The 27,022-nt window shown below is 34.7% G+C and overlaps 3 protein-coding genes across 5 annotated transcripts; 1 reads left to right on the top strand and 2 right to left on the bottom strand.

Annotated features, from left to right (window-relative positions):
- Positions 1-10,037: 10,037 nt before the first annotated feature.
- Positions 10,038-12,813, top strand: LOC136780417 (tRNA (uracil-5-)-methyltransferase homolog A-like). The gene is made up of 8 exons (XM_066738753.1): positions 10,038-10,528; positions 10,697-10,855; positions 10,919-11,111; positions 11,185-11,312; positions 11,390-11,640; positions 11,723-11,957; positions 12,032-12,224; positions 12,297-12,813. Exons 1-8 carry the CDS (start codon positions 10,211-10,213, stop codon positions 12,557-12,559), a joined length of 1,740 nt encoding a protein of 579 aa, XP_066594850.1. The 5' UTR covers positions 10,038-10,210; the 3' UTR covers positions 12,560-12,813.
- Positions 12,627-15,394, bottom strand: LOC136780418 (putative leucine-rich repeat-containing protein DDB_G0290503). 3 transcript variants are annotated; one of them, XM_066738754.1, is made up of 8 exons: positions 14,919-15,394; positions 14,719-14,845; positions 14,505-14,649; positions 14,142-14,417; positions 13,887-14,028; positions 13,052-13,822; positions 12,820-12,954; positions 12,627-12,740 (listed from the first exon to the last, which is right to left on the bottom strand). In XM_066738754.1, exons 1-8 carry the CDS (start codon positions 15,016-15,018, stop codon positions 12,712-12,714), a joined length of 1,725 nt encoding a protein of 574 aa, XP_066594851.1. In that variant the 5' UTR covers positions 15,019-15,394; the 3' UTR covers positions 12,627-12,711. The 3 variants fall into 3 exon arrangements, with proteins under 3 accessions (XP_066594851.1, XP_066594852.1, XP_066594853.1); XM_066738755.1 differs by lacking the exon at positions 14,919-15,394 and having other exon boundaries at positions 14,505-14,615; positions 14,719-14,846; XM_066738756.1 differs by lacking the exon at positions 14,919-15,394 and having other exon boundaries at positions 14,142-14,412; positions 14,719-14,844.
- A 179-nt stretch (positions 15,395-15,573) lies between these two features.
- On the bottom strand, positions 15,574-26,511 carry LOC136780520 (uncharacterized). Its single transcript, XM_066738935.1, has 4 exons — positions 26,369-26,511; positions 26,011-26,224; positions 16,475-16,633; positions 15,574-16,148 (listed from the first exon to the last, which is right to left on the bottom strand). The coding sequence occupies exons 2-4, from the start codon at positions 26,158-26,160 to the stop codon at positions 16,059-16,061; spliced, it is 399 nt and encodes a 132-aa protein (XP_066595032.1). The 5' UTR covers positions 26,161-26,224; positions 26,369-26,511; the 3' UTR covers positions 15,574-16,058.
- Positions 26,512-27,022: the final 511 nt, after the last annotated feature.

The raw sequence follows: 27,022 nt of genomic DNA, 5'->3' as shown, positions 1-27,022 counted from the left end.
GAGCGATAAAGAGAAAATCGACCTCGTGTAGTATAACATTATATTTTCATCGGAAACATTTTATTGGAAGGGTCAAGTTAATCACTCCTACGCATAATCGAGCAATCCGATTAAAGTACAGATGTCTTCTTGCTGAATTTTCAATAATTTTCCGTGTAATACCGGTCACGAGAGGTACTAATCTTACGCAGTGCTTCGCAATCTGTGTCTAACTGTTCTTCGCCGTATCTGCTTCCACAAGAAAAGCAAATCCATTTGTTAATCTACACGACTCGTTCGACCAGATATTCGCCTTTTGTTATTACGCTAATTAAACTGTTCGTTATTAAACTATTATTAATATTAAATTTGCTAATGAATATCATCGTGCGATAAATTATTACTATAAAGAACGGATATATGTACGACAATTATAGTACGGTTATTATTGTATTCAACAACACAGGGTAAATAAAAAAGATGTGTTTAAATTTGGGACGCGTGTTGTGTCGAACAGCGGCCGTTTTGTTTTTTAATGCGTGCGTGGACGTGCACGTTGGAAAATGAGTCAATTCTTACGAAGGTTAGCAATATTTTAACACGACCACAAAAATGTAACGGCGAGTAATAAGAAAAATTACAAGCACGTAAAACAGCGTAGCTAATCGATACACCTTGTCTCCTTAGGTTGGTGCGTATAAAGGATGCGAGATTATTTTATTCTACAATATAATATATACGTGAAAGAGAGAGAGAGAGAGGGAGGGAAAGAAGAAAATCTTGGAGATGAGATATAAGAGCTGGGTAAAAGGTATACATATAGGCTTGTGTTTATGCAATCTCTCTCTCTCTCTCTCTCTCTCTCCCTTCTTTGGAACTGAACAAGTAGCAACTGTTTCGCTCCACTTTGAAAGACAAGACAAAAATTCCCTGCACCGGACCAATCGTGGTTACCAGAAAACCCTGGCAATTGCAAAAGAAAGAAAATGTCGCGTGACATTTGCTAGGTAGAGCAGTCTTGTGAAAGAGTACTCGCGCGCGAGTACATTAATTATATAGCAACAAGAAAAAAATTGGCAATTATAGTTCTGTATACCGTTTCAAAAGTTTTCACCATCCTGATGTTCTCGCTTTTATTTCGTTATATTTCGATAAGAATTACACACGATCGGTGCATCAACATAGCTGAGAAAGCTAAATAGCCTGCACCAGCTGAATTAAAGTAACCAGTTACAGCACGAAATTAAGGAGCGACACGTATCAATCGCGGTACATATAATAAATAAGAGGAAAGAAAAGAGATGGATCGAATAACGCGCACCGGTGATGATCTTTACAAAAGTGAACATTACACTAAGGATATAACACCAGCTCAAAAGAATGTAAAATATAACGCGATTCATCATATAGATTTAAGTTAAGACTGGAAAAGGCAAGGTATGGGGCAATGGAGGAAAAGTAAGAGAGAGGCGATCACGCGCTCTTAGCATGATAATAACGCTCGGTGTGGCTCCAACGTATACATCTATGGGGGAAAAGAAGCGCGATCCGAGGAAATTTTTCGGCCCACCGTGGATGCGGATGATCGGGAAGCAAACTCGCGGGCGCTACAAGAACGGGACATGCTTGTCCCTCTCCATAATCGACATTCATCGCTCCATACTCGATCCTTAGGCAATCCCTCCCGCGCACTCCAACGGGATTACCTATGTTATAAACATTTCCTCGCGTAAAAAAGAGAACAATCTTTTGGAAAGGCAATACGCTCGATCCGAGACGGAGCGTTGCTCCTTGTCGAATCAGACGATTCTCAGGCCAGCGAGATGCAAAACATTGCCGTTCAGTAGTAGTTAGCTTACGTTTGATACTGCGTGAATTGTAACGAGCACTGGAAAACCATTTGACTTTTACCATCTTGCCAATGGTTCTCCGGAATATATACACACACACACACACACATCCTCCGATGAGATTAGCTATATGTAAATGTACATATATATTGAGGAAGTAATTCGATCAATTATTATTAAATACAAAGAAACCATAGTTAAATATTGGCAGAATAATAATAAAGTGAGATGAAGATTAAAGTTTAGGAAAACGCCGACGTAAGATGCAAGAGACGTATAGAGGTAGAGCGAGTGAAGAGAGGAAGAGAAGGAGACAGACAGACAGAGAGAGAGAGGGAGGGAGGGAGGGAGAGAGAGAAAACGGAAGGAAACAAAAATATATGAGTACAGTCCACGCGTTTATATTTATAAATATAAAAAATAAATAAAAATTGAAATATTACGTCTATATCTACAACTAGCATATAAAAAAAATATATATATATATATATATAAATTATATATATATATAAATATACATATTGAATGAGTAAGAAAACAAGAAATATATTATGGCTATACATAGCAATTAAGACGAAATACAAGGATTATGAAGAGATAACAGAGATATTAAGACATTGTTTTATGCATTTGTATATATATATAATGATTGATGTTTTAAAGCTAATATACTACTATTGTATTGTAATTTTTGGATCAAGACCGATCGTGAGAGAAGCAGGATGCGCGAGGCGTGGTTGGAACGAGCTTGCCATGAATGGAGCTTTCAAGCTCTCTGCGTTTACTCTACTTTTTTTACAAAACTCAAGAAAAAAAACATTAAACGTGAAATATGAATTCACGCGGAGAAGAATGAGTTAATTATTTCAATAAGAGAAAAGCAAAAGGAGGTACGAAACGATCGCTCATTGTCGAGTTCGACCGCTTCACGCGCTATTATAAATATATAAATATACTAAACACACACGTATAAATAAATAATAAATACAATATTTGAAATTGAAACGTATAACACAGATAAGGGAGAAAGAAAGATATGTGTGTGCGTGCTCGTGTGTGCGTGCTGCATGCGTATTTGTGCGTGTGTGTGCTTGTTTGTCGAAGAAGGGAAGGATTAGAGAGAGAGAGAGAGAGAGAGAGAGAGAGAGAGAGAGAGAGTAGTAAAATGAGAGATATTTCGTGTTATAAAGAGTCTACGGGGGATATTAATTATTTTACATTATTATTCCACACATGGAAGCGTTATACGACGATCAGAATTTACTAAGAAATATAGAAATTTTCAGACGTAACAACAGCATCGCACATACACATGGATAAATTCGAACGATTATGCCTAATATTTTATCTCACCATGTCCATTTTTTAAAAACACGAATCAATTGTCTCATAATAATAATGTAATTACACCTTATTAAAATTCAATAAAATTAAGTGCATTGGCAATATTAAAGGCAATTGAGTAAGACTTGACGGAATATGTATACACGTGTACTTTTCTCTCATATACATATAATTAGTAGACGTATAAATAAATCAGTATGCGAAAGGGTCCGATAATACTTATTCGAGTTATTATACTATAACGGGATTTTGCAACTCTGATCATGTACTTCCACATTTTCACCGCGATATAATGTTGAAAATTCCTACATCGTTCAATCATTTGACATAACATTAAAAAAAAGCAAGCAATATCGAATATTAGTCTAAGACGAAGCGTTATTACTAAATTGAACGTATGCCAGTCAGTCAGTCAGTTATGCAGCAGCAGCTTCTACTTAACTAAAATTAAGTATATTATTGATATCTAATAAATCTCTCATTAAATACCTCACTACGCAAATCTAACAGCACTATACGAGTATATGTAATGCCGAATTAAAAATGCAATTTCCCTGGACTAGAGAAGATTGAAGAAACAGCTTATGCAATTGGAGTTTGAACGATTGTTCGAACGTCTGCAAATTTATTGACATTACCAAGCTTCGGATGCGTTTAGTCATTCTTGTGAAAAAAAAAGAAGAAAAACTGCTTTTAACGAGGCATTTAATATAAATCTTTCGGGTGCCTCCCTCTGTACGGGATAAAATATTGTTAAAGTTGTTTGCGATTCGTATCTATTGTCATAAAGCAAGCATTACTTTTCGCAAAAAGCTTTTCCATTGTTTCGACGAATAAAATTATTTTACGGTCATACTTACTCGCTATTTACACGATTAAAAATGGAGTTACGTACGCACAAATGAATATTGTTATACACGCGAGAACATTTTTTCAAAACAATAGTCTTTATTATAATTTTACGAGTAACGAAATAAACGTAAATATCCATGAAACTTACTCGGGAAAGCATTGACCTAACTGCTATATACACACAGACATTTCACGTAAAACTAGTTTCTTTAATTTCAATATTGTACCGCTTCTGATAAGAAAAGGCATAATTCTGTTCATCCTACGAGTTTATATGGATAAAATGACGATTGAAATGAATAAGTAAAATGTTTAAAGAGACACGAAGCCCCCGTTGCTTCTTCGCGATATATAAATGGTATGATGCGCGCGAGCAAGAGTAATTGCTGGTTAGATAGACACAATTATTAAAATTTCATTTTAAACCGCACGTTACAAACAACAAATTCGGAATGTTGTTAAAATCCGACGGTTATACAAATGAATGCATTAGTCATATTTATTTAATTGGCATCTTTATTACATCGTAGGATGTAAAACCAATTGAATTGCAGGCTTCCTTAAACTATTGTACAAAGGAAAGCAAACAATGAGCAAAGATATAGAAACGTGCTTTGTACGCATGCAAGAATGTAAAATTGAAAACGACATGTAAAAGTCTTTAATTTTTCATCAATTCAATATCAGTTATTCATGCTAATTATACATATTATTCATATTGATACTAATCGCAGTCGTTCATTACACGGTCTAAAAGAAAAAGCGTATGTTATTGTTTGATCGATCTGATTTAAGAAGGATAATAGATAATCTCGGTATATATATTATTAAGTTTTTTGATCGTGAAGAGACCCGACAAAGTCGTTAGGCTCGTTTCGTTAATGCCAGTGTTTACTTATAAAATTAACTGCCAATATTAGGAGAGGTCTTGCTAAATTGGACAATTTTTCAATCATTTATTTCGGAGAAACAAAGTGTTTCTCTAAAAGAACAGCAGATGTAGCGAAACATAATCACAATCTTCTAATCGAAACCATAGGCAGAACCTAACGATTTTACGGGGATTAGATATGCGTATAAGGAAAAACTTACTCCGTGCGATATGGATGTACATATAGATCTATATTATATGCACATGCAGACATTTACAGGCAGGCGCGCGATCGCAGATGCGCTCTCTCACACACACACACACACACACACACACACAAAATGAATATGTATAACTATTGTAGCTATATAATAATGTAATTTACACACATGCACACGTTCAGATACGCAGGTACACGTATAATTAACAATTGTTAATTCTTCCCGAGAGGAACAAATAATGCATAAAGTATCTAATAGCATTTTGTTAACTAATCACGTCCTGCAAGCTTATATCAAGTGACACTACTAAATTTCTTTCCAGCAATTCAAATATTTTCTTTCTATATTTTCACTCAAATTTTATCATTAATTCGATTTTGTACATATTTTGTAGGAGAGAAACTCCCCGCGTTTTATAAAAGTATAATTGATAGTGAAAATATCGCCTCTCAAGGTGTCACTCCTTTAATGTGTGTTACATTTATTTTATAAAAGCGATAAAATACTGATGGTTTAAGGAATTTCTATTCAACAGTTTACATATGTTATTTTTCTGTTACCTATACAACATCTCACGACTATGAAATCAACTGTTCAGCGGTCGTTCTTTTAAACCAAAGGATTACTACACATTCTATTATATTATAATAATTTAGTAAAATTCATGTCCCTACTCTTCAGTAAGTTTTTATATAACATAAGTTATTAGATAACGATTACGCTAATTAAAAAGAAAAAAGTTACTCTATTTAAAAGGTCCATGCTGCAGCAAATATTTAAAAATTGCATATTACAAGTATTACTAAATCAATCAAAAGCTGAGTCGCATCAGAATGCTAACGTGTAAAATGTTCTCTTTTCGTATAAATACAAATAAAACTTGAGATTTTTCTTTAACTCGCTTATAAGCTTTAAGCCACGATCACGGCTCTAATAATCTTATACCGTCGATGTAGAGAAGAATCTAGATACATATTTTAATAAGACTGTGTGTACAAATCTCTTAGGATTCTTTGACTCGTTTAAAAGCTTTCCTTGTGCAGTTTCTCGAGAGCTAAATTACTCAATTATCATAGATTTTTAAATTGACATATCAGCTTGATCTATATAAGATCTTAGTTTCTTAATACGCTGATTGAAAATGGATTTTACTTGGCGGCTCAAAAACTATTATACTTTCTTTGGTATAGTACACATTAATATACTTGTAATTTATGTTAAAAGATATAAGCTGCAATAATAATGAGCTTATTTTTGTAGAAGCAACTAATCTTCTTTTCTTACGATTTAAAACGAGAAAAGATATCATTCAATGAAAGGTGATAATACACGAGTCAATTTAAAATTGTTATAAGTAAGAGTTCTGAGTGATGCTAGAAATAAAGAAAAAAAAAAAATAATAGAGATAGTAATTTAGCTCGAGAGAGATGCAGACAATTATTATTAGCGCAGAAATCTGTATTAAATTTTGTCGTTAATATGACTTTCTATTTTATGATACGCGTCATTTACAAGAGACATCGTTAGTAGAAATAAAGCAGTTTTGTTGTCCGCTACACACACACACACACTACAGTTCGAATAACGCGTCATAAATCCGCCAAATACTTGAAGAACCCATTACTCTATAATAGCGTATAGGAGTTTATGACTTGACATTTGCATTGGCACACACACACACACACACACACACGTACATATAAACGAAAATAATAAACTACCTAAAGTCAGGAAAGCGAAAAATACGAAATTTCTATAATTTAACGTATGGAAGTATTGGGATACATACGAGAAAATGGGACGCGCGAGGGAGTAGCTGAACATTCAACGGTTTGGCGCAGCTTGCGATAAAAAATTTGCAATATAACAAGCAATAAATAAGTCACTTTCAATTCCATGTATATTAAATAATTATGTGGATGCTTAATGAGATTAATTGAATTAAACAAGCAAACAGAAAAATAAGATGAAATACCAATTTTACATATTCTTACTAATCATAACTGAATACGTATAGCGACATACTAAATTATACGAACATGTATCGATTAAAGGAACAAAAAAAAATGATAAATAAATATAAAAAGGTCTGCATGCGCGCAAGTGGGCAGGCAATAATCTAATCTACATAAGAGTACGTAAAAGTTTCAATTTTACACTACCGATAATAACAGTAACGATAAGGATATTTAAGATGCATAATGATTTAAAGTAATTATAATGTTGTACAGAATATTTATGATACGCTTACTGCTGGTGAAAGAGCCGTGCGAGTCTGAAGCTGAGAATCTTACAATATTACCGGAGAAGAACGAGAAGAAATAATTTTCAAATTGAGATTGGTTAATTCAAACTAAAAATGGAAAGCTTATTGAAATTTTTGGAGAACGCACGACTCTCTTTCCAAATGAGGCCAGACTATAATGGATGTTTTGTAAAATAAAGCAAAACGACTACCAGAGTATTAGGGTGATTTTCGAGAAAAACTGCAGTCGATTATTCCAATTAGTTCGAATTGTTTTAACGACGCTTTTCTCGAATAATCGATCAGCTTGGCTCTTTTCTGTACGAAAACTGAGCACGATAACGGGGATGTTTTATCATGTAAAAGGGATAATCTCTGTTTAGTTCTTACAGAAATTTGGGATACGAGAAATTATTAACTGTAATTGGTGCAAGTAAGAGCCGGTAATCTATAATTAACTGTGAATGTATACAGACAAAAATAAATATAACATTGCGATTATAAATATTACGCTGATAAAAAATAATAATATTGTACCCCTCTGTACATATAAAATATATATTATAAAACAATGATTATTACTATATGATTTATTATATATATACATATATATATATATATATATATATATCATATTCATATATTACATATAATTATAATGAGTATATATATATACATAAATATACATATAATTTATAAGTTCACGTTATTATGTTTATTATTGTTTACTTATTATCATATATATATATATATATATATGATTATTATTTTATATTACTGCTACTACTACTACTATTACTGCTACTACTTTTACTAATATTATTACTATTATTATTATTATTATCATCTCCATCATCATCATTATCATAAACATCGTGATAATTAATTAAAATTATTACGATGAAAGCCAAACAGCTATCATGATTATTATTACCATTACCATTATTATTATTATTATTATTATTATTACTACTACTATTATTATTAGCTATTAATTGCTACATTAATATTTAAGAGAAGGTTCACAACGTGCCGTGTGTATGTGGGATTAAATATATATATAATATAATGGACATTGTTTAAATGAAAATATTTCGTGCATTTATTCTTCTTCCCTTCAGCAATAAATTCATAGTACCCAACAAGAAATTGTTTCGGGTGTAGTTCAGCTATAGTGTAGTATATCAGTTTATACGTTAAAGTGTGGAGTGGTGCTAGCCGAACCACACACACGATTAAATTTCCTACTGTGTACATAGAATTGTATAAGGAAAGTATGGATCGGTTGGACAGAAATTAATATGAAACATGTATTGGCGAGGGCAATTTACAAATAAAACACAGTATTTAACGAACTCGGATTACCTACTTGGCATAAAAAAACCTCGTTCTTATAGGAAACAAGCCGCGTACAAAATTGTTCACAAGGGATCTGTAGATAGTACAAAGGACACATTTAAACTTAAGGGGATCCACGACCGACGAAAAATTTAATTCAACTTTATCTCCGAAAATAATAAAAATATGAAATTTTTAGTATAGGTTGCATTTACTCGTTTAACAGTACTTCAGAGCAATTATAGCCCTACTAAAGCGGGAGAACTTATAATACGTGTCTTTGTCTAACGCGTGACGACTCTTCTCGGTCGGTAAAACAGGCAATTTTTATATTCGAATAGCTGCATTAGTTTTTCAAAAGAGCCTTTGACATTTTTGGACGTATTTACTTCTGTTTGGTTTTAAATTACTCATAGAACTCTTCTTGAGGGCGCTACAGCGCCCTTTTTTCAATATTATTAATATTTTCCAAAATATTATTGTTTATAATTTTCATAAAAAAAATGCTTTTAATGAGTTTCTGAGCCTGTAGCGCTCTTAAGTACTGTTAAACGAGTAAATGCAACCTATACTAAAAATTTCATATTTTTACTATTTTCGGAGATAAACTTGAATTAAATTTTTCGTCAGTGGTAGATCCCCTTAATTAGATATAAACAGGTAGGAAATACCCAAAACAAAAATTCAATTTGTTCAAAATGTACCATTTAAAACTACAAAATAAAAAAAAACTTATTTTTAGATGGATTGAATATACTATATGATGCTCTTGGGTAATTAATCATACACAACAAGCAAAAAACAATTTAAATTCTTTACTTTGTGATACATAGAAAATTTTAAAACCAGAATGCAGACTACAATCTTATTCGGCAATATCTTTACTAATGTTTGCTATTTGCATACAAATTACGAATTAACTGACATATACGTTTATTCAAACAGAAATGTCAAACGAGCAAATTTTGGCCTAGGGATTTTTCCGAGAAAATTCTCCCTCTACTGATATACATATACTTCTATAGATTGTATAGTGACATATGGACAGTTTTCGTATTTGTGCTTGTATTATAACACATTTTTCACAATATGATAATAATCCACAAGAAATAATATGCTTAGCATTTAATATTGCTTGTCTTTCTATGAAAGATCTTTTTAAATTTTTTATTATCCCTATTGATTCCGCCATGTTAGTATTACATCGCTGTGCTGCCATCTGAATTTACTTGAGATCGCGAATCTGAAGTAATCTGAATGATAAAAAACGCAGCGCACACGTGGGTGGGAAGCAGTGGGAAGTGTGGGAACTGGGAACTCTGGGAAGCAGTGATGCCAGACCGACGGTCTACCTTCTGAGTTCTGGCATCACTGCTGGGAAGTGGGAAGTCTGGGAAGTAGGAGGTAGGAACAAGAGTTACAGGTTAACGTGTGGTTTTATACTCAGTACCGGACGTACTAGAAAAGTTTTTAAACATCCGAATACTTATCCTTATTGTATTTAATAAAAATGAATAAGGTAGAGCCCGAACCAGTGTCAAGTGATGAAACAGTTAAAAAGAATGATGATCCTTATGCATATCTGGATAGAGATGACTTTACATCAGAAAAGTATAAAATAGAAGTAAGAGGTCTACCTAAGTATTATGGAGTTGGAGAATTAAAGAGGTTTATAAATGAAAAATTAGATCTGAAATCTTGTAAAATAAAACCTCTAAAGAAAGGTTGCAATATTTTGTACTTGTGTTTTCGAAATGAAGAAAATAAACTGCGAGCGATATCCGTACTTAATGGAATTCAATGGAAAAGTAAAACACTTAGAGCGCAGGTAAATCTTAATTCTTTTGTATCTTTTTTAATTTAGGTTGTTTCCAGTATATGCAGTATTATCTTTGGAATGGTTTAAGTTTTTTTTCTGTACTTGCCAGTGTCTTATTACTGGGTTTTTTTTTATTAATATTTATATAACTTGTTTTTGATAATCCAAATTTTATAGCCAGCTAAGCCAGCAGCTGATCCATTCCTAAAAAGAAAAATAGAGGAAGAGACTGCAAATAAGCGTCAAAAGACTGATACAAATGAGGAAGGATTGTCTCCATCAGAAAGAGTTCAAATTTCTACTATTCCTTTGTGCAATGTATCATATATAAATCAAGTAAGATTGTTTATTATTAAAACACTATTTTAATTACTTGAATAAATATTTCCTGAATTACAGTTAGAGCAAAAACAAAATGAAATGAAGTTAATTCTAAGAAAGATTGGTCTACAAATTTTTAATGAAAATAAAGATTTATCAAAATGGTTAGAAACTCAAACAAAGGAATATGACGGCCTACCTTGCGAGTTAAAACCTATACTTCACTCAGATGCCACACAAGAATACAGAAATAAATGTGAATTTACAATTGGTAATTTTGAATTTTAAATGTCTTATATTAATTATTTTTAATCAATTTTATCATGGATATATTTTCAATGCAGGGTATAATGTGAAAGGTGATAAAATTATAATTGGTTTTCGTTTATCTAGTTACGCAGCTGGATGTACAGCTGTGGGTCCAATAGATCATCTTTGTCATATTCCAAAATGTATGAAGGAAGCAGTAAAAGTAAAGTTTTTTGCCATATGAGTAACATTTCATTTAAAATTTTTTTATGATAATTGAAATCAGATGTTTTTTAATAGATTTTTGAAGGATTTGTACAAAATTATGAATTAAAAGCTTATAATCCAGTAGACCATAGCGGACATTGGCGCCAGATTACTGCAAGGTCTACACGTGGAGGTCATCTAATGTTAATATTAGGTATATCCGCTCAAAATTTAAATAGCGAGGTTTTGAACAAGCTAAAATTTGACCTTCAACATTTTTTTGAAAATGGAAAGGGTATTGAAGCAAAAGTTACTTCTCTGTATCTTCATACTTTAGATAAAAAGTAATTCTGTTAAAAACTTCTTACAATGCACAGTTGAGAATGTATTATGCACAATTCAATATATTTTTTCTTTTCAATACAGAAGTACTAATGGGTCAAGTGAAAGTAATATAGAACATATAAGTGGAGCAAAATTTATTGAAGAGGTGCTTTTAGGAATGAAATTTCGTATATCTCCCCTGGCATTTTTTCAAATCAATACATTAGGTGCTGAAGTTTTGTATAAAGCAGCCATTGAGTTAGCAGAACCAACCATGGACACAACAGTCTTGGATATTTGCTGTGGCACAGGAACAATTGGCCTCAGCTTTTCAAAAGTTTGTTCGCTAATAAACTGTAAGATTTATTGATTATAGATGTTATATAGTGACCCTGGAATAATTTTTGTTAGTACTGTGGAGAAGTTCTGGGTCTCGAAGTGGTATCAGATGCTATCCAAGATGCCAGACAAAATGCGATTGAAAATCAGATAGAAAATTGCGAATTCCTTCTTGGTAAAGCAGAAGATATTTTATCAGCAGTTATTCACAGAGCTACCAAGTCTTCTATTATTGCAGTCGTAGATCCTCCGAGAGCTGGCTTGCGTATGTTGAAAATTCCTTTAGTTTTTAAATTTCTTATTATTTTTTAATTAGAGAACATGTTCTCAATTGTAGATCAAAAAGCTTTATCAACACTACGAAATATGAAAAAAGTAAACAGAATTGTCTATATTTCTTGTAACCCTCGTGCGGCGATGAGAAATTTGGTAGACTTTGCAAGGCCAGCCTCAAAACAATACATTGGAGAACCTTTTGTACCTGTAAAAGCAGTAGCAATTGATATGTTTCCACACACGAATCATTGCGAGCTGATAATATGCCTTGACAGGTGTTCCAAAGCCATGGAACCGTTAAACGATTCTACTAATGGCGACTAGAGTTTTTATTGATAGAATAAAAGAAACATCTTTGTAACTATATTGAATTATATTTTATATTGTTAAAACCATATACTGTATTATAAAATATTGTTTAAGAAACAACTATTGAGTAGTAAATACATATAAACAAAAATTATTTCTTTTGTAACTTAAAACAAATTATGTTTGTTAAACTTTTCTGAAAATGGTAACAGTAAAAATATTATTGAATAACTTTTTGGTGAGAGTGTAAAATAAATTTGAAAACTAAGAATTACCTGACAAATTTGAAACACTTATATCACTGTTATTTGTGTCCATAGCTTTGCTAATATTCTTAAAATTGTGTTGAACATTATCAGAGATATCATCAATGGAGGATATATTTGATGGGCACTTTGATGTTTCTTCATCTACAGTAATCGTTATTTTTGCATTGATGCAATTATGTAATATATAATAAAACAGAAATTTATAGAACTTGATAGAAATTGAAAATGTAATTTTTACCTTTTAACATTAATTGATTATCTTCTAAATCCATGGAAATTTCGCTTTCACAAAATTCATAGTTACTTGAAAAGCAGCCACTGAAGAGACTACTATTATCGAAGTTACACTGTACAGGGAACACATTGATTTTAACACTTTTAATTTCTTTAACTTTAGGTAAATGCAAAACTTCTACAGTATTTTCATTTTCTTTGTTGCTGTAAGTTTGCGATAGTTGCTCTTGACTGCTGGATTGCTGTTTCTTAGCTTTTACATTCATATTCAAAGAAAATTCTGAGCTCTCGCTGCAACTATCGTGAAAGTCATTTCTTTCATTTATTATTACAGAATCACTATTCTTTGTGCCAAGTGCTTCTTGACTAATAAATGTGATATTTTCACTGACAGATCTATCAGCAAAATTTGAAACATAAGCAGTCTTATTATTAATCTTTGCTATATTTGTATCACTTTGATTAAGTATTATATTAGTAATTAAATTATTATCTTCAACTGCAAAATTGCTTTTAATCAGTGGGACAGTTTTTTCCCTTTCATCATTATTCTTGACACCAATATTCGCATCTACATTTGTTTCAACGTTATTGATGGTTTCAGTTGTAGCAACAGTCTTTTCTAGCACAATAGTAGACTGTGGGCTACTAGAGCCTTCAACATCTATAGCCATCTCAGACTCTTTAATCTTTTCTATCGTAGAGGATGATATTACTGAATCTGTCTCTTTCGAGCACATTTGTTGAAGGAGCGTGGAGTTTAATGATATCACGTCTAAAGTGAAAGAATTATTAATAGTAAAAACATTTTGGTTCATAGTATATTTATTATTAAATACCTTCAAATTTAGTGGCTTGATCAACACTAACGCGTCGTTTCTTAAATTGGCTCAAGCTCACTGATGGTAATGGTTTCTTAAATATGGCTTCTTCATTTTTTGCTTCTTCCTCTTGTATAAGCAATTTTTTCATGGATTCAGCCTGGAAGCGCAAAGTGTTTCTTTATAATTTCATATACACATATAAATGTAAATTATTTAATAAAAATTCTTATTATATTTATAATACAGAAAACAAACAAGAATGCAACAAACTTTTTTAATAATCTGTTGTAGTTCGATTTCAGCCTCATAGTATTGCTTCTTTACTTCTTCGTACTCTTTTTGATCATGTTCTCGCTTTAACATTGATTGAGCAAACTCTACAATCGCTATACAAGTTCTCTTCCAATCGATTTGATTCTTCAGTCTTTTTCTTTTCTGTTCTTCCTCCCATTTATACTTTAGAATTTGATATTGAATACGAATTTTTGTCAACTCTATTTCAGATTCTTTCATCATTACAAATTCTGGTATTTCCTCATATCTTTTCTACCCAGTTAACAAAGGATAATAAACATAAGAGATAAAGTATTCAAATTAAAAATGATTTAAGATCTTTGCTATTATGGCACCTACCTTGTAACTCTCCCACACTTTGTCAAATTTGTCACCCATTTCATGAAACCTAGTTATTCTTAGCATTTCCAGTTGAGTTTCAGGGTCGGTTTTATTCCTCACTAATTCTATCTGATGGTTAATTCGGTTAATATCTCTGTGTAGTCTTTAATTGTAACAATAATAGCGATAATTAAATTAATATTTCTCACAATACATGATTTTCCGTAATTACCGTGAAAGAGTAGTCGTTAAAACTTGTAATGAATTAATTTCATCGTGTTTCATTTCTCTTAATTTCTTTCGTTCGTTTAATTCTTCCTGTGATTTTTCCCTCAGTTCTGCTAGTTCCCGATTTTCCTCTGACAATTTATTAAAACAGTTAAATATTCAATTAAATACAACTAAAATTATTAATGTTGTTATGAATATCACCTGCTTTCTCCTCTTCCATGCGTTGAATTTCTGCTAGCAAGCAGCTTTCCAATAAAACACTAAATTGCTCATCACCTGGAGTAATATCCTCATTATCCATTTTTACTAAACGTTATTATTTTACTTGATTTATTCAATGGTAAAGTTTATTAAAGAAACCAAAGAAACTACAGAACCGATCTACAAGAGATATTCATCAACGAGCTTGCGTTGTAATCAGTTAATTTAATGGTTGAAATGGTTGCAGCGCGGATTGTAGCGTTGTAAATACTTGCAATTGGAATAGCAAACAAAGCTTTTTAAACCGTTTTAACCTTTTCTTCAGGAATGCTAGTCAAAACAGAAGCTATATACGTAATTGTTGGAATACCGAAATACAAAAATAGGTGATATTAGAGCGTGTTAAAAAAAAATGCTTTTTTTTATATGCAACGATACTTAACAATGGTTTTTTAGTAAACGAGATGTAAAATAATAGAAATTTTGACGAATGTCGTCTACGATTGAAAAGTTAAATTTTGAGAAATATGAAATATATATATATTTTCTTGTAGCATTATGATTTTGTCCTGTTATGTTTTGATCGTACAATGCTCCGGGGAAGAATAATTTTATTTAATTACATGCAGGGGATAATAATACTGAATTTAATATAAACGCATTTTTAATGCATATATTGATAATTTTTTTTCTTTTTCAAATAATGGCCATTCCCATTGCATAAAATACAGAAATATATGATACATAGTAGTAAAAAATGATGGATTATTCATGTACCGACTTATTTAGTAATAATAAGTTATATTGCCTTAATAAGTGATTTTTGTCTTATTAAAAGAAAAGAAACAGAAAACACAAGAAGAGAGAAACAAATTGATCAGGTATTGGGTTTAAAATTTATAATAATCCAGATAAAGGAGAAGATGTTTGCGAGAAGACTCGGGGTGTCAATGCCTGAAATAGAGTTGTCGCTGGAAAGTGCCAGTAGATCGGTATTTGATTCTTTTTTATAGGAGGTTTTCTCAAGATCGAATTAGGGATGTGTGTGTGATGAATTCACTATTGCCGATATAATTATATATAGTGTGTGATATTATAACTGTGCGAAATGGGAAGGGGTGAGAGTGTCCAGAATCGTTATCACTTCCTTTTGAAGCACGAGACAGCGTTGAAGTAGCAACGCCAGTAATTTTTGTTCTTTGGTTGGCCACGTCGTTGAAGATCCTTTGGCTGAAAAATGACATTTGACCTCCGATGAATTTTATCCTCTCCTATCATCAACATAAGCTAATTAAAAAGTTCACATGTACTAAAAGTTTCCCTTTCCCTTTACGCAGCTCCAACTATAAGTGGAGTACGTAATCTAATTTAATCCAACAAAATCTACAATCTTCCTGCGTCATAACGAACGAGTAGTTGAATTTTAATCAATGGAACACACAAACTGATTCGATCAGAGAGCTATACCTATATATGTATATGGTATTTAAATTTGTATAACCATTGATCGGAACTAATTGTAAGATTGAATAAAAGTAATGAAAACATTCACTTACGAACGATGCTTCGTTCGATCCCAGCGATAGCGTACTTGGTCTTCTGCTATTAAGATTTTTGTCGTTTCCATCCACGGCTTTCTGAAGCTCCACCATCAGTCTGTCCAACAACAAAGCTGCCCTCTTGTCCTTGCTAGTCTGGGAGTTTTCCATGAAAATCTGAAGAGGCAAATTTTCATTTTATTCCCATGCATATATATATATATATACTTGATGACAGCGCGCGACCTGAAAATCTTCAATTATTATACATATATATTTTTAATTATAACAAGAGCAGTTTCTCTAACGCGGAAAAGTTATATCTCGACTATGTTGCAGAAACAGTATTAATTTCGAGTAAACTGTTCGAAGCAGAGATAAACGAATGATGAAGCAAAACGTAGAATACATCTAGTATGCAGCAAACTATATATATATATATATATATATCTCGTTGTTGAAATGAGATCAACTTTACGGAGGATTGTCATTCCAATGTTTACTCGCCTCTCTCGTTTCATTAATAAAACTTTTGAAATATCGAGCTTACAGCGTGTTAGAGTAAATACTTGATATTTAAAAATAGTCTGCACAGAGTTTAAGAGAGAATAATGTGGTGCAGAGAAGATTGTGCGTTGATGATTCGCCCTGCTGCAAGAAATACACGGATAAAAGCCTCTTTGTATTTAACGATAAACTCATTGGAATAATTTCGCGAGAATGTGCTATATGTATATATAGGATATAAAGCATCTTTGCTGCATGCGATAGCACAAGGTGCGATATGCCAGCGATAAAAATAATGACAAGTCGGGAGAAAATCTCATTTTACCATCTTATTGTAGCGATATAGTATAGATACGTGCCTTTTATTATTCCGTCGCGTTGCCCGCGTTTCTCCTTAGCAAAACGAGGGCACCGTGTAACTATATATATAGTAACTGGCAAATGTGCAACAATAACGCGGGAATTTCTGAAAAATGCGCGCATATTGTGAGATAAAAACAATAATATAGGTTTTATCAGGTTGAATTAATGCGAGCTAAAAGCGGAATAATCGTATTAAAGAGCTATTTAAACATTGAACGAAGCTCAAGTGGTAACCACAGGTGCCATTCCCCGAGATTTAATTAACAGATAAATCGAGGTATAGGTACAATTTGGGAAATATTGAAAACAGCGCGAAACAATTGCATGCAGAGAAGAATAATGACAGCTTTTCAATAATTTTAAATTGATTTTATAATTAACAGCTGTAATTAAGATCGGAATCGATTAGTCCGCGAGGCTTATCGCGTCTTGTTCCAAGCGCTGCAATAGTAAGATTTATGCTATATACAGGGTGTATCACCGAAGGTGCACCCGAGGTCCAACATAAAAATTCATTTATCTCTGTAAATATAAGAGGTATTAATTTTTTGTATAGAACAGTTTTTATAGTAAATGTAAAGGAACTCTAAACATGTTATATACAAAAAATTAATCCCTCTTATATTTACAGAGATAAATGAATTTTTATTTTCGATTTCTGTTGCGTCTTCGGTTATACACCCTGTATATCTCTCTCTCTCTCTCTCTCTCTCGAGAGAGAGAGAGAGAGAGAGATAGAATCTACCACGTTTTTCTTCCTCAACGATCTTACTTTTAGCCTGATAAGATTGGGGATTCGATGAGGATTCTGTCGTATCCGTGTTTGGGGAAGCATCGTTTATTACAGAGGCTAAAGCGGCTGATAAGGGAGTTTTCCGTCGACGTATTTCCAAATTGATCGAGTTCGATGACTCTGACGAAATGAATCGGTCACTTTTTCAAATTACCTTTATATATATATTTGTGTGTGCGTGTGTGTGTATAGTCTTATAAATAATGAATAGAGGAAGATGATAAATTGTTCGCGCTATAAACCAATTTAGCCAGTCGATCAAACCTCGCGAGTAAATTGGCAGAGGTATATATAGCTTCCCTTGGAGCATAAGTTTAGCGATTTTACAACATCTTCGCTGGGTAATAAGACAGTTTCCTTGTATTGGTGTTTCAAAGAGGAAGGAGCTAGCAGAAGAGAGAGTCTACTTTCCAAGCAAATCTTTCCAACTCGAAACGTTTTCGAGAGACCCTCTGTCTCTATAAATATATATATAATACATACACGCATGCCCCCAGCATTGGCTTTTTTGCAACAATGTTATACTCGTTGTCTCAGGATGAAAAATTCATGAATATCCATCAATGTCCAAGTGCTTGTTTGGAAAGAACGAAAAAAAAAAAAAAAAAACCGAGAGAAATTTCCCAACGGAAGGAAGAATAATTTTTATAGTATATATACCGTTGCAATTACTGCTCGGCTGTGCGTAAAGGCACATAATAAACATGGACTTTGCTGTTGACTCTATAGCTGGCCGAGATAATTGAAAAATCGTGAAAAAGAAATGACGAGCGAACGAAGCTAAATAAACTTTGGCCGCCCGCCGCCCGCCGCGCGCAAAATCCTATGAATCTGCAGAGAGCGTGCACGATAAATTGCTTCGGTCGCGATTTTTCGGTTGGAGAAAGGTGAAATGTCTGATTGATCCAGGAGCTGTAGGGATTTAAGTGACGGTGATGTATACCATGCGAGAACGAAAGACGAGTGAGGCAGCGCGATTTCTAATGGCGGCGAAAGCACGTCGGCCCGCGCGTGGGGGATTGGCCCTTTTAGCCGAAATCCAAATTTAATTAAGCTCCGTTCAAAGAGAAGCGAGAAATCAATGTAACGTTATATCTCGGTGCAGAAATGGACGCGTATAAGTATTATAGACCGCCAAATCCCTTGCTTGTGCAGATATTCTCTTCTCTTATCGCATATACCGAACGCGTATATAGGATTCACAGGGAAATATATAGCTCAAAACCTATATACATATATTCTATAGAATTTTGAATCGCGCCTTAATTAATCCTGCAATTTTATTCTCTTTCGCTTTGATCGACTTATCGCGAGTAAATCTTTCCTGACGCGAGAGAGATGCATGCACTTCTAAATGGTCCATTTAGTCAAATCGGATGGACGAAAAGTAGAGGAAAAGCATGCAGGCTTCCCTTATTATTGAGTTCTTGACGAATAAGCGAAGCAGCCTTTTTCGCCACTTTTATTTTCGCCTTATTCTTCCAACTCTCTGACGTTTAATATTTATTTTAATATAGGTTTTTTAAGCGCGTCCTGCATCAGCTTCCAATGGTAAACTGCGGGAATTTGATTCGTGTTTAGTGTAGTTTGGCTACAACGCGAGCGTATATATACATATACATTTAGCTGTAGAGAAAGTATAGAGAGGCGAGTTGGGGCCGGACCGCACACGAATCAATTTCCCGTTATGTGGTAACGCTCGAGCATAAATCCGACAAAAATGCTGCAGTGCTCCTTCTCGAGAGTAAATCACATTTCACGTCCCGCAAGACGAAATCCTATATATATATATATATATATATATATATATAAATCGAGTCGTTTTTAATCTGTCATGAAAAAGCGAAAATTTATTACGCAATAAATAAAAGAAAAGTGATTTTTCGTAAATGCATCAGTACGCGAGTAATAAAAGTGCGGTATGCGAGTGTTTGCTATTGGAGACCGTTTAAAATTTCAAAGCTTATAAAGGTGGCGTATTGGGAATAAACATTTAAAAACGCTATTGAAGAATGAATTGATTCTCTGGACGGACGAATGTTTGAACGCCACTATCGGGGCTGGATTAAAGCGCGCAGAGCTTTTTCCCCAGTGGGATTTGAGAAATTTCTGACACGTAGACATGTACATACATATTTCTAGAGGAGTAGAAAAGTGCGTTGGTGTAGGGGGTGGGGGAGAGCCGGGTAGAGAGGACGTACAGAAAGCGTTGGCGCGAAATTTCAAACGACAGTGCCGAGCTCCGGTTTAATTGCGATATTCAACGTTTCTCACGAATTACCCTCATTGTTTTAAAACTGACGCTCAATTTTCCCTCGATATTTCGCTCGATTCACAATGTTTCGCCAGGGCGTCCGCTTTAACGCGAAACAACAACTATTATTCCACCTTTATATTCCACAAGTATATATATAACTACACCTTTTCTCTTATATATATATATATATATATATATATATATATATATATTCATTTCCAGAGAAAATCAATGGTTGAGAAAACTCTTGTGCAATTTCATCGAGTAACCCATGAGTCATCTCTTCAGTATCAATTGTATACCAAATTTATTTGAATAAACAATAATAATAACGGTGTAATATTATGATTGTTAAATATTTGTGAAAATCGCTAATATATCATGGTTAATAATTTAAGGAATAACCATGCATTTGGAATCTATAGCAGAGCCTTTTCTTCCAATCTCAAAAGAATTACGTCGAGTTGAAAGATAAAGGGAAGAAAGGAGAATTGACCGATGATTGGAGAGGCAAGATTGCTGGCATGCAGGAAGGAATAAAGAATTGAGAAAATTAGGATGAAAATACGTAGCGTGCATAGCAGCAGTTGAAATTGTAATATCGAGAGCATTATAAGCGAATATGCGTGGCTATATATATATATATATATATATACATAGCTGAGGGCAGAAACGAGAAAAACACGAGTCTATATATATGTATAAAGACAAAACCAGTCTTACAGCTCGGTTAATAGAGCTTTGACACAAAAGAGCTTTGGCGTAGCTGGACGCGTTTATTGCACGCTTCTTTCTCGCAGGAGCTTGTGAATTTTTCAACTGGGTGCGTGGGAAGTATCCTTAGAGATAGTCCCCCATCTCTCGTAGAAGAACACTAGCGTCAAGTTTAAATGCAAAGTTGAAAAGAAGATAAATATAAGAGGCAGCTCGTTAATTTCGAAGCACGATTTCGCATTTATTCCTATATATATATATAGAGCGTGCAGACACTCTTATTGGCAACAAAAAATCCCCTTCTTCTCGGTCTAATCTACGCACTAATTGCTCAAATTGCTTAACACTGCTGCTGAATAAATGATAATATACATATGTGTGGAAGGAAAGAAGCATTCCGGAAGCAGCTTGTATATATTAATGGAGCGCTTTGAAACGAGGTCAATTCACTCGTGTTTCGATAAATTCTTTCTTACGATTTTCACGCTAGAATTAACACAATATTCCGGAAAACTGTTTTCCCTCTGCGTTCTGTGTTCGATCGTTATAACGTTCGTGAAATATTGCTAGTTATTTCGGTACATTAGGATGTAATTACTGCTTGGTTTCCGTTTTACTATTGCGTAGAGAGAGAGAGAGAGAGAGAGAGAGAGCTTCCTGTCGATTATGAAGCCAAGCAGCTGACGAAATGAATTTTCTCGCAAGTCTTGAGATATTGCTGGGACAAGGTTGCCACTTGAGGTATATAATATATAACTGTGTTTATTGTTAGACGTTGCGGATCGTCGATCGAGTCTCGCGCGGTGCTCTTAAACTTGGCTAGAGCTTTCGTTTAAGCGAGCGTATATTTAACGAGGTTTTAAAAGTTGTATATATATATATATATATATATATTGTAGGAGGTCGAGAACCGAGTATTTATCAAGGGGCAAAATAAATTACTCTCGCGAATTGCGGAATTGTATGGTTGGGTTGGCGCAGCACACCATCAACACACCAGCACGCGCTGGTCATGATTACTCAGCCGAAAGCCTATCAAATACTTCATTTTCCACTTTCCAAAGTAATCGCTTTCAACTGGATTCGCCATAACAGGTTTTCGGTATACCGAAGGAAAAACTTGCAGAGTGTTTGCACCGGCGTGCTCGAGCAAATTGCCCTCGAGCGATTTTCCAAAAGTCCGCGCGCGCGTCCAGTGTGCAATGGAAAACTGCGAAATTTGCACGTTTATTTCTTGTCCTTTTTCGATTAGTCTGATTAAGCATCCAGCTTGACGCAGTAATAGCGCGTAAGCTAATACCAGAAGGAAGGACGGCTCGTACCAATTGCTTCGATAGTTTCTAGTTTCCAAAGACACTTTATTCTACGTCAAGCTCGTTTTCTACTTTGCTTCCTGTTCGCAAAGAGAGTCCCCGCCCCCGCTTAATTATAGCGAGCGGGAGAAATGCGTGTCAATTAATCGCATCCAAGCTCATTTACTATCTTCAAATTAAAGCAACTATTTTCAAGAAATTCATTAAAATTCAGAGATCTGACGGTGACAAGAATTTCCTGGCAGAATTATAGATGAGATACCGCATAATAATACAGGTACGAATCCTTCAAATGTGTGCATGCGTTACGATAAAATATTATTTCTCTTCGATAATATCAATTACCGAAGATGCGATCGACGAAAAGTCCAAAGAGTCGAGTTATAATTGAAAGAGCATTGTAAATATATATATATATATATATATATATATCTACATATACGTATGGGGATGACTTGGAGGCACTGCGTTTAACGCAACCGTCGTTAATTACCGTGCTTTGTATATCACACAGCAGTAACCTAATTAAACGATTCAGCCCCCTGCAGGTCTGTCATTGTCATTAGTGTCATCAACACATAAATTGATCATCATCGACAGCAGTACGCATCTTCGTAGATTCTTCGAACGCGTCCGGGATAATCCAAACTCCTCATTATTCATATTTTTACAATGAACCTTTTTTTAATTTATGTCTGCAATGGATAGATTGACGTTTTTTCTGCGTCTATAGGCACGAAGAAGCCAATAGAACGCGTCAAAATTAAATCGTGTAGGATGAGCGTTAAACGCGATGGGTATATATACATATATATAGACATATATATTTATAATGGGTCGGCCCAAGGATTTACGTGTTGACGAATAATCCATTTATATTAGTATGTGGATTTATACGCAAATCTCATCTGCCTACGAACGCACCTACGTGACTCCCAACATTTATCACCCTCCCCCCTCTCTCTCTCTCTCTCTCCCTCCCTCTCTTCCCTTGATATAATTTTTTTTTTCAGCGGTCCATTTGAATTCGTGCAAATATTCACACAAATGTGCGTGTGTGTGTAACAAAATCTGTATAGAAAAGCTATATGGGCATATATATTAACGCGACGATAAAATATCAAGGTATATAAATGTCTATTTTGTATATACGAAGATATCTTTCGTCGAAGGGATGATGAAGCGTGCGCGTGAAATTCATGAGAGAACCGTTCCAATTACAGAAAAGAAGGCGTCATGGGGTTCATTGGAAGAGACGGAGCTAGCCTACTTGGCATATTCTTTATTATTTCACTCACATTTACGCGAGCACGTTCGTTTGTATCGTTTTAGCACACGGTTCATCTCTTCTCCTCCCGGCCATTACATCAATTTGTTCGATCAACGCCAGTTTCACTGAAACGTTGCGTAGTAACCTGCAGTAACAAACTACAATCAACGATCTAGAGCACGGAAAAGCCAATTCTTATCAACAACGCGCCCGCGATATTCCATCTCTATTTTTTCTTCAGCAACGAGACACTCGATTAGCCGAGCTGTAAATTGTTAGTGGGCACACACAGCTATAGTCCCGAGGAGAGGAAGCGATCGAGTGAAATTGGAATTTTTCCATTGCACGTGCGATGCTGGATCCTCCTTAAAAATTCGAATAAATATATAGCGAGCGAGCAAACGTGGCTGCATGCCTCTTTTCGGAATACTATATATATTCGACCAATGCTCGTGACACGATCGAGTCACGTACCCTGGATGACAGGGGGGTCTATCAAATTATGGCTGAAATGAAAGTTTCGAGGGAAAGTAGGAGCGAATGGGCAAGAGGGTGCGTGCGTGTTAATCGTCCTGTGTAAACTGAATAAATGGCTGGAGTATGTATGCATTGTATACACATACACTGCATAACGCGTTGTCATGGCAATTGTGCTTGATACGCATTGTTATTGCTGTTGCTGCGACAATTATTAATACTGCTGCCCTGGCTATGATCAAGGAAGAGAAACCTGGATATATACGCGCAACAAGTAGTAGTCACGGTCGAGCGAGAGTCGGACGCCAACGACGCGTTACTAAACTATTACTTTGTCGCGACGTACAATCATCCGCAAAAGCGATTTCAGTGGTCTCGATGGAAATAGAACGACGAGGGGACGGAAAGAAAAGAAACAAACGAGACTACCGATACCAATCAGGAGAGAAGGTGAAACTATTCCATCGTTTATTTCTTCTCCAATTATTGAACGACCGACAAATAGCCCAGGCCGTAACGCTGGCTTCCACGACCCTTCGACGACACACGCGCATTTTCAAATTTCCATTCTATTCGATTATAACAATAGACGCGTTCCATCAAAGTTACGGAAGGGTAATCGCGCGACTGCCTCGATAAAATGCTTCAAATCTTCTTAGCCCCATGTTCGATCGATCCATTTAATCCTCATTCAATCGAGATCTATTATTCTTATTTGCTATATCTATAATGTGATGGTAAATGTTTCTTTTTTTTTTTGGCTAGTTCAGGAAATTTAAGCGTATAAGAAGGAGCGGATATTGCGTCTTTATGAGCGCTTCTTCGAGCTTTTCGTTGGCAAAACTGTTGCTTTATAGAATTTGCTGGGTTTGGTGAAGTACGCCGTTTCCAGTGACGTTTCCTTTTAGAGATTTCAACGCTTGTCGCACCAACCAACAGAATTGAGATAACGTTATTGAAATAGAAAGTGTCAGCAGAGAGCTGACACTTCTGTATTTGCTTGTTATATACGTGTATCTAGAACTCTACTGGATCCATGCTCTCTCTCTCTCTCTCTCTCACCCCCACATCTTACATCTTAGATTAGTCAAGTTAAATTTTCAAAGTTTCGCAACAGATTCACGAACAATGATAAGAGCCATGCTTTGCTCGAGTAATTTGTATACTGATAATCATAAGGTAGTGTCGATTAATCGTTCGACCGAGCTACTGTGCTCGATGGAATATTAATTTTATTATCTCCTAATACTAAATAACTCGATTGATTTTTTCTGCTTGAAATAAGTTTAATATGTCCTTGAATCAGCTCGGCGATTGAGCGTGTAATTAAAGATTTTCTCTGCTAAACGAATCGTTCGTAGAATCATCTAATTTAATTAACAACTTTTATCGGACATTTAACGATTTCGGAATGCTCGCTATATCAAGAGACTATATAGTCTTGAAATGTGTAATTACGGACTCTCAACTTGTATTCAGCCATACTATTTTTATTTCACTCTTTGCAATTAAAGCAGGTACGAGAAAATGGTTTACTCTATTTCAGAAGAGTGTTTCGCGAATGGATATATGTATATCTACGCCCGTAATAACAATGGCATATTTTAAAAAAATACTGATACATATGTGCTTGGTTTTTTTAAATGTGTACACAACGACCGTTCGTTCCAAGAAATAATTGTATTACATTATTATTGAAAGCAAACATATAACGCACAATGAAAATTGTCTCTTTATATTTGCGATAATAAATTAATTACGTGATTGAGCAAAGCTGCAGGACATATATGCATGTATATAGGGAGAAAATACCAAAGGAAATAAACGATAGATCGAAATAACATAGAAAATTCCACTTGCCTGATCCTCGTCATTCCTGTTGATGTAATCGGCGTCGTTATCCAGTGCATTTCTCTTGGCGATATTATGCAAGACGGGGTTAGCTAGGATTACCGGGAGCAAAACCAACATAGCCACGAGTAGTAGAGGACTGCCCATCCTGATGACCATTCTTCTTTAATTTCAAACAATTTTCGCAGACGGCCGATCCAATGAAAATGTTCACTGCTGCTCCCTGAGGAACAATCGACAACATACATATATATATATATATATATGTATATATATAGTACACAAATTATTTCTAAGGAGATTATACGCATTAGAAAGTAGGTATTTTCGTTGGTCGTGCATGGAAATGATTCGACGAGTCTCTTACTGAAAGCTATATGCAGTTAAAGATGTTGAGAGGGTTGGACAGCTTGCGGAGCACACACCGAAAGAATGATGTTCGTTTCGTGAGGGAGCAAGGAAGAACGCAGTCTGCAGGATCGGAAAGGCGCGAGATGTGACGGACCGGTAGCCTGGCTGCCTTCCTATATACTGGTACTTAGCACTGTGTACCGCGTACGCATGCCAATCCGACGCAAGCGCCGATAATACACGTCGCACCGTTCGCCACTGAAAACATTCATCCCGACTCCAATCAATCTTAAATCTTAATCATTAAGAAACTACCCTCGTCATTTTCTTCTCTTTCTTCTGAAAATTCATCACTTTTTTCTCTCTCGATTATTTCATCCCGTGTCTTTACCGTAACGCGCTCTCTAAAATCCTTTTCCATATCTTTTAAATATTTATACCTTCTTTTTTTATACTGAACATTAACGCACGCTATTGGTCGTAGCTCCCTTACGTCACGTTTTCTCTGTATATTAACATGCGTCAGTTTGTTTATGTCAGGCTACGATCCAATTTGAATTTTTGTATTGCCGTATTTTCAAAGAAGCATGCAATCCGTTGAATAATTTAATAATAATCAGTTACATGTGTGGGTATTACACGCGCAATAATTTTTCAACGAGTAAGCTTA

This window comes from Prorops nasuta, unplaced genomic scaffold, assembly GCF_024137725.1.
Source record: "Prorops nasuta isolate Cenicafe-Biocafe unplaced genomic scaffold, Cenicafe_Pnas_1.2 PNAS00019, whole genome shotgun sequence".
In the NCBI taxonomy this organism is placed as follows: Eukaryota; Metazoa; Arthropoda; class Insecta; order Hymenoptera; family Bethylidae; genus Prorops; species Prorops nasuta.
The sequence above is the reverse complement of the archived record's forward strand: the minus strand, read 5'-3'. Positions and strand labels throughout refer to the sequence as shown.

Bases quoted from the DNA above. Each gene is read 5' to 3' on its own strand.
- LOC136780418 (XM_066738754.1), bottom strand. From the start codon at position 15,018: ATGGATAATGAGGATATTACTCCAGGTGATGAGCAATTTAGTGTTTTA. The intron at 13,823-13,886 runs GTATTTAATAAT...CTTTCACTTTAG, and splicing joins TCAAGCCACTAAATTTGAAG to ACGTGATATCATTAAACTCC. The intron at 12,741-12,819 runs GTAATTCTTAGT...TACCATTTTCAG, and splicing joins AAGTGTTTCAAATTTGTCAG to AAAAGTTTAACAAACATAAT.
- LOC136780520 (XM_066738935.1), bottom strand. From the start codon at position 26,160: ATGGTCATCAGGATGGGCAGTCCTCTACTACTCGTGGCTATGTTGGTT. The intron at 16,634-26,010 runs GCAAGTGGAATT...TTGCCTCTTCAG, and splicing joins ACAGGAATGACGAGGATCAG to ATTTTCATGGAAAACTCCCA. The intron at 16,149-16,474 runs GTAAGTGAATGT...GTCATTTTTCAG, and splicing joins GATCGAACGAAGCATCGTTC to CCAAAGGATCTTCAACGACG.
- LOC136780417 (XM_066738753.1), top strand. From the start codon at position 10,211: ATGAATAAGGTAGAGCCCGAACCAGTGTCAAGTGATGAAACAGTTAAA. The intron at 11,958-12,031 runs GTTTGTTCGCTA...AATTTTTGTTAG, and splicing joins TTGGCCTCAGCTTTTCAAAA to TACTGTGGAGAAGTTCTGGG. The intron at 12,225-12,296 runs GTATGTTGAAAA...TCTCAATTGTAG, and splicing joins TCCTCCGAGAGCTGGCTTGC to ATCAAAAAGCTTTATCAACA.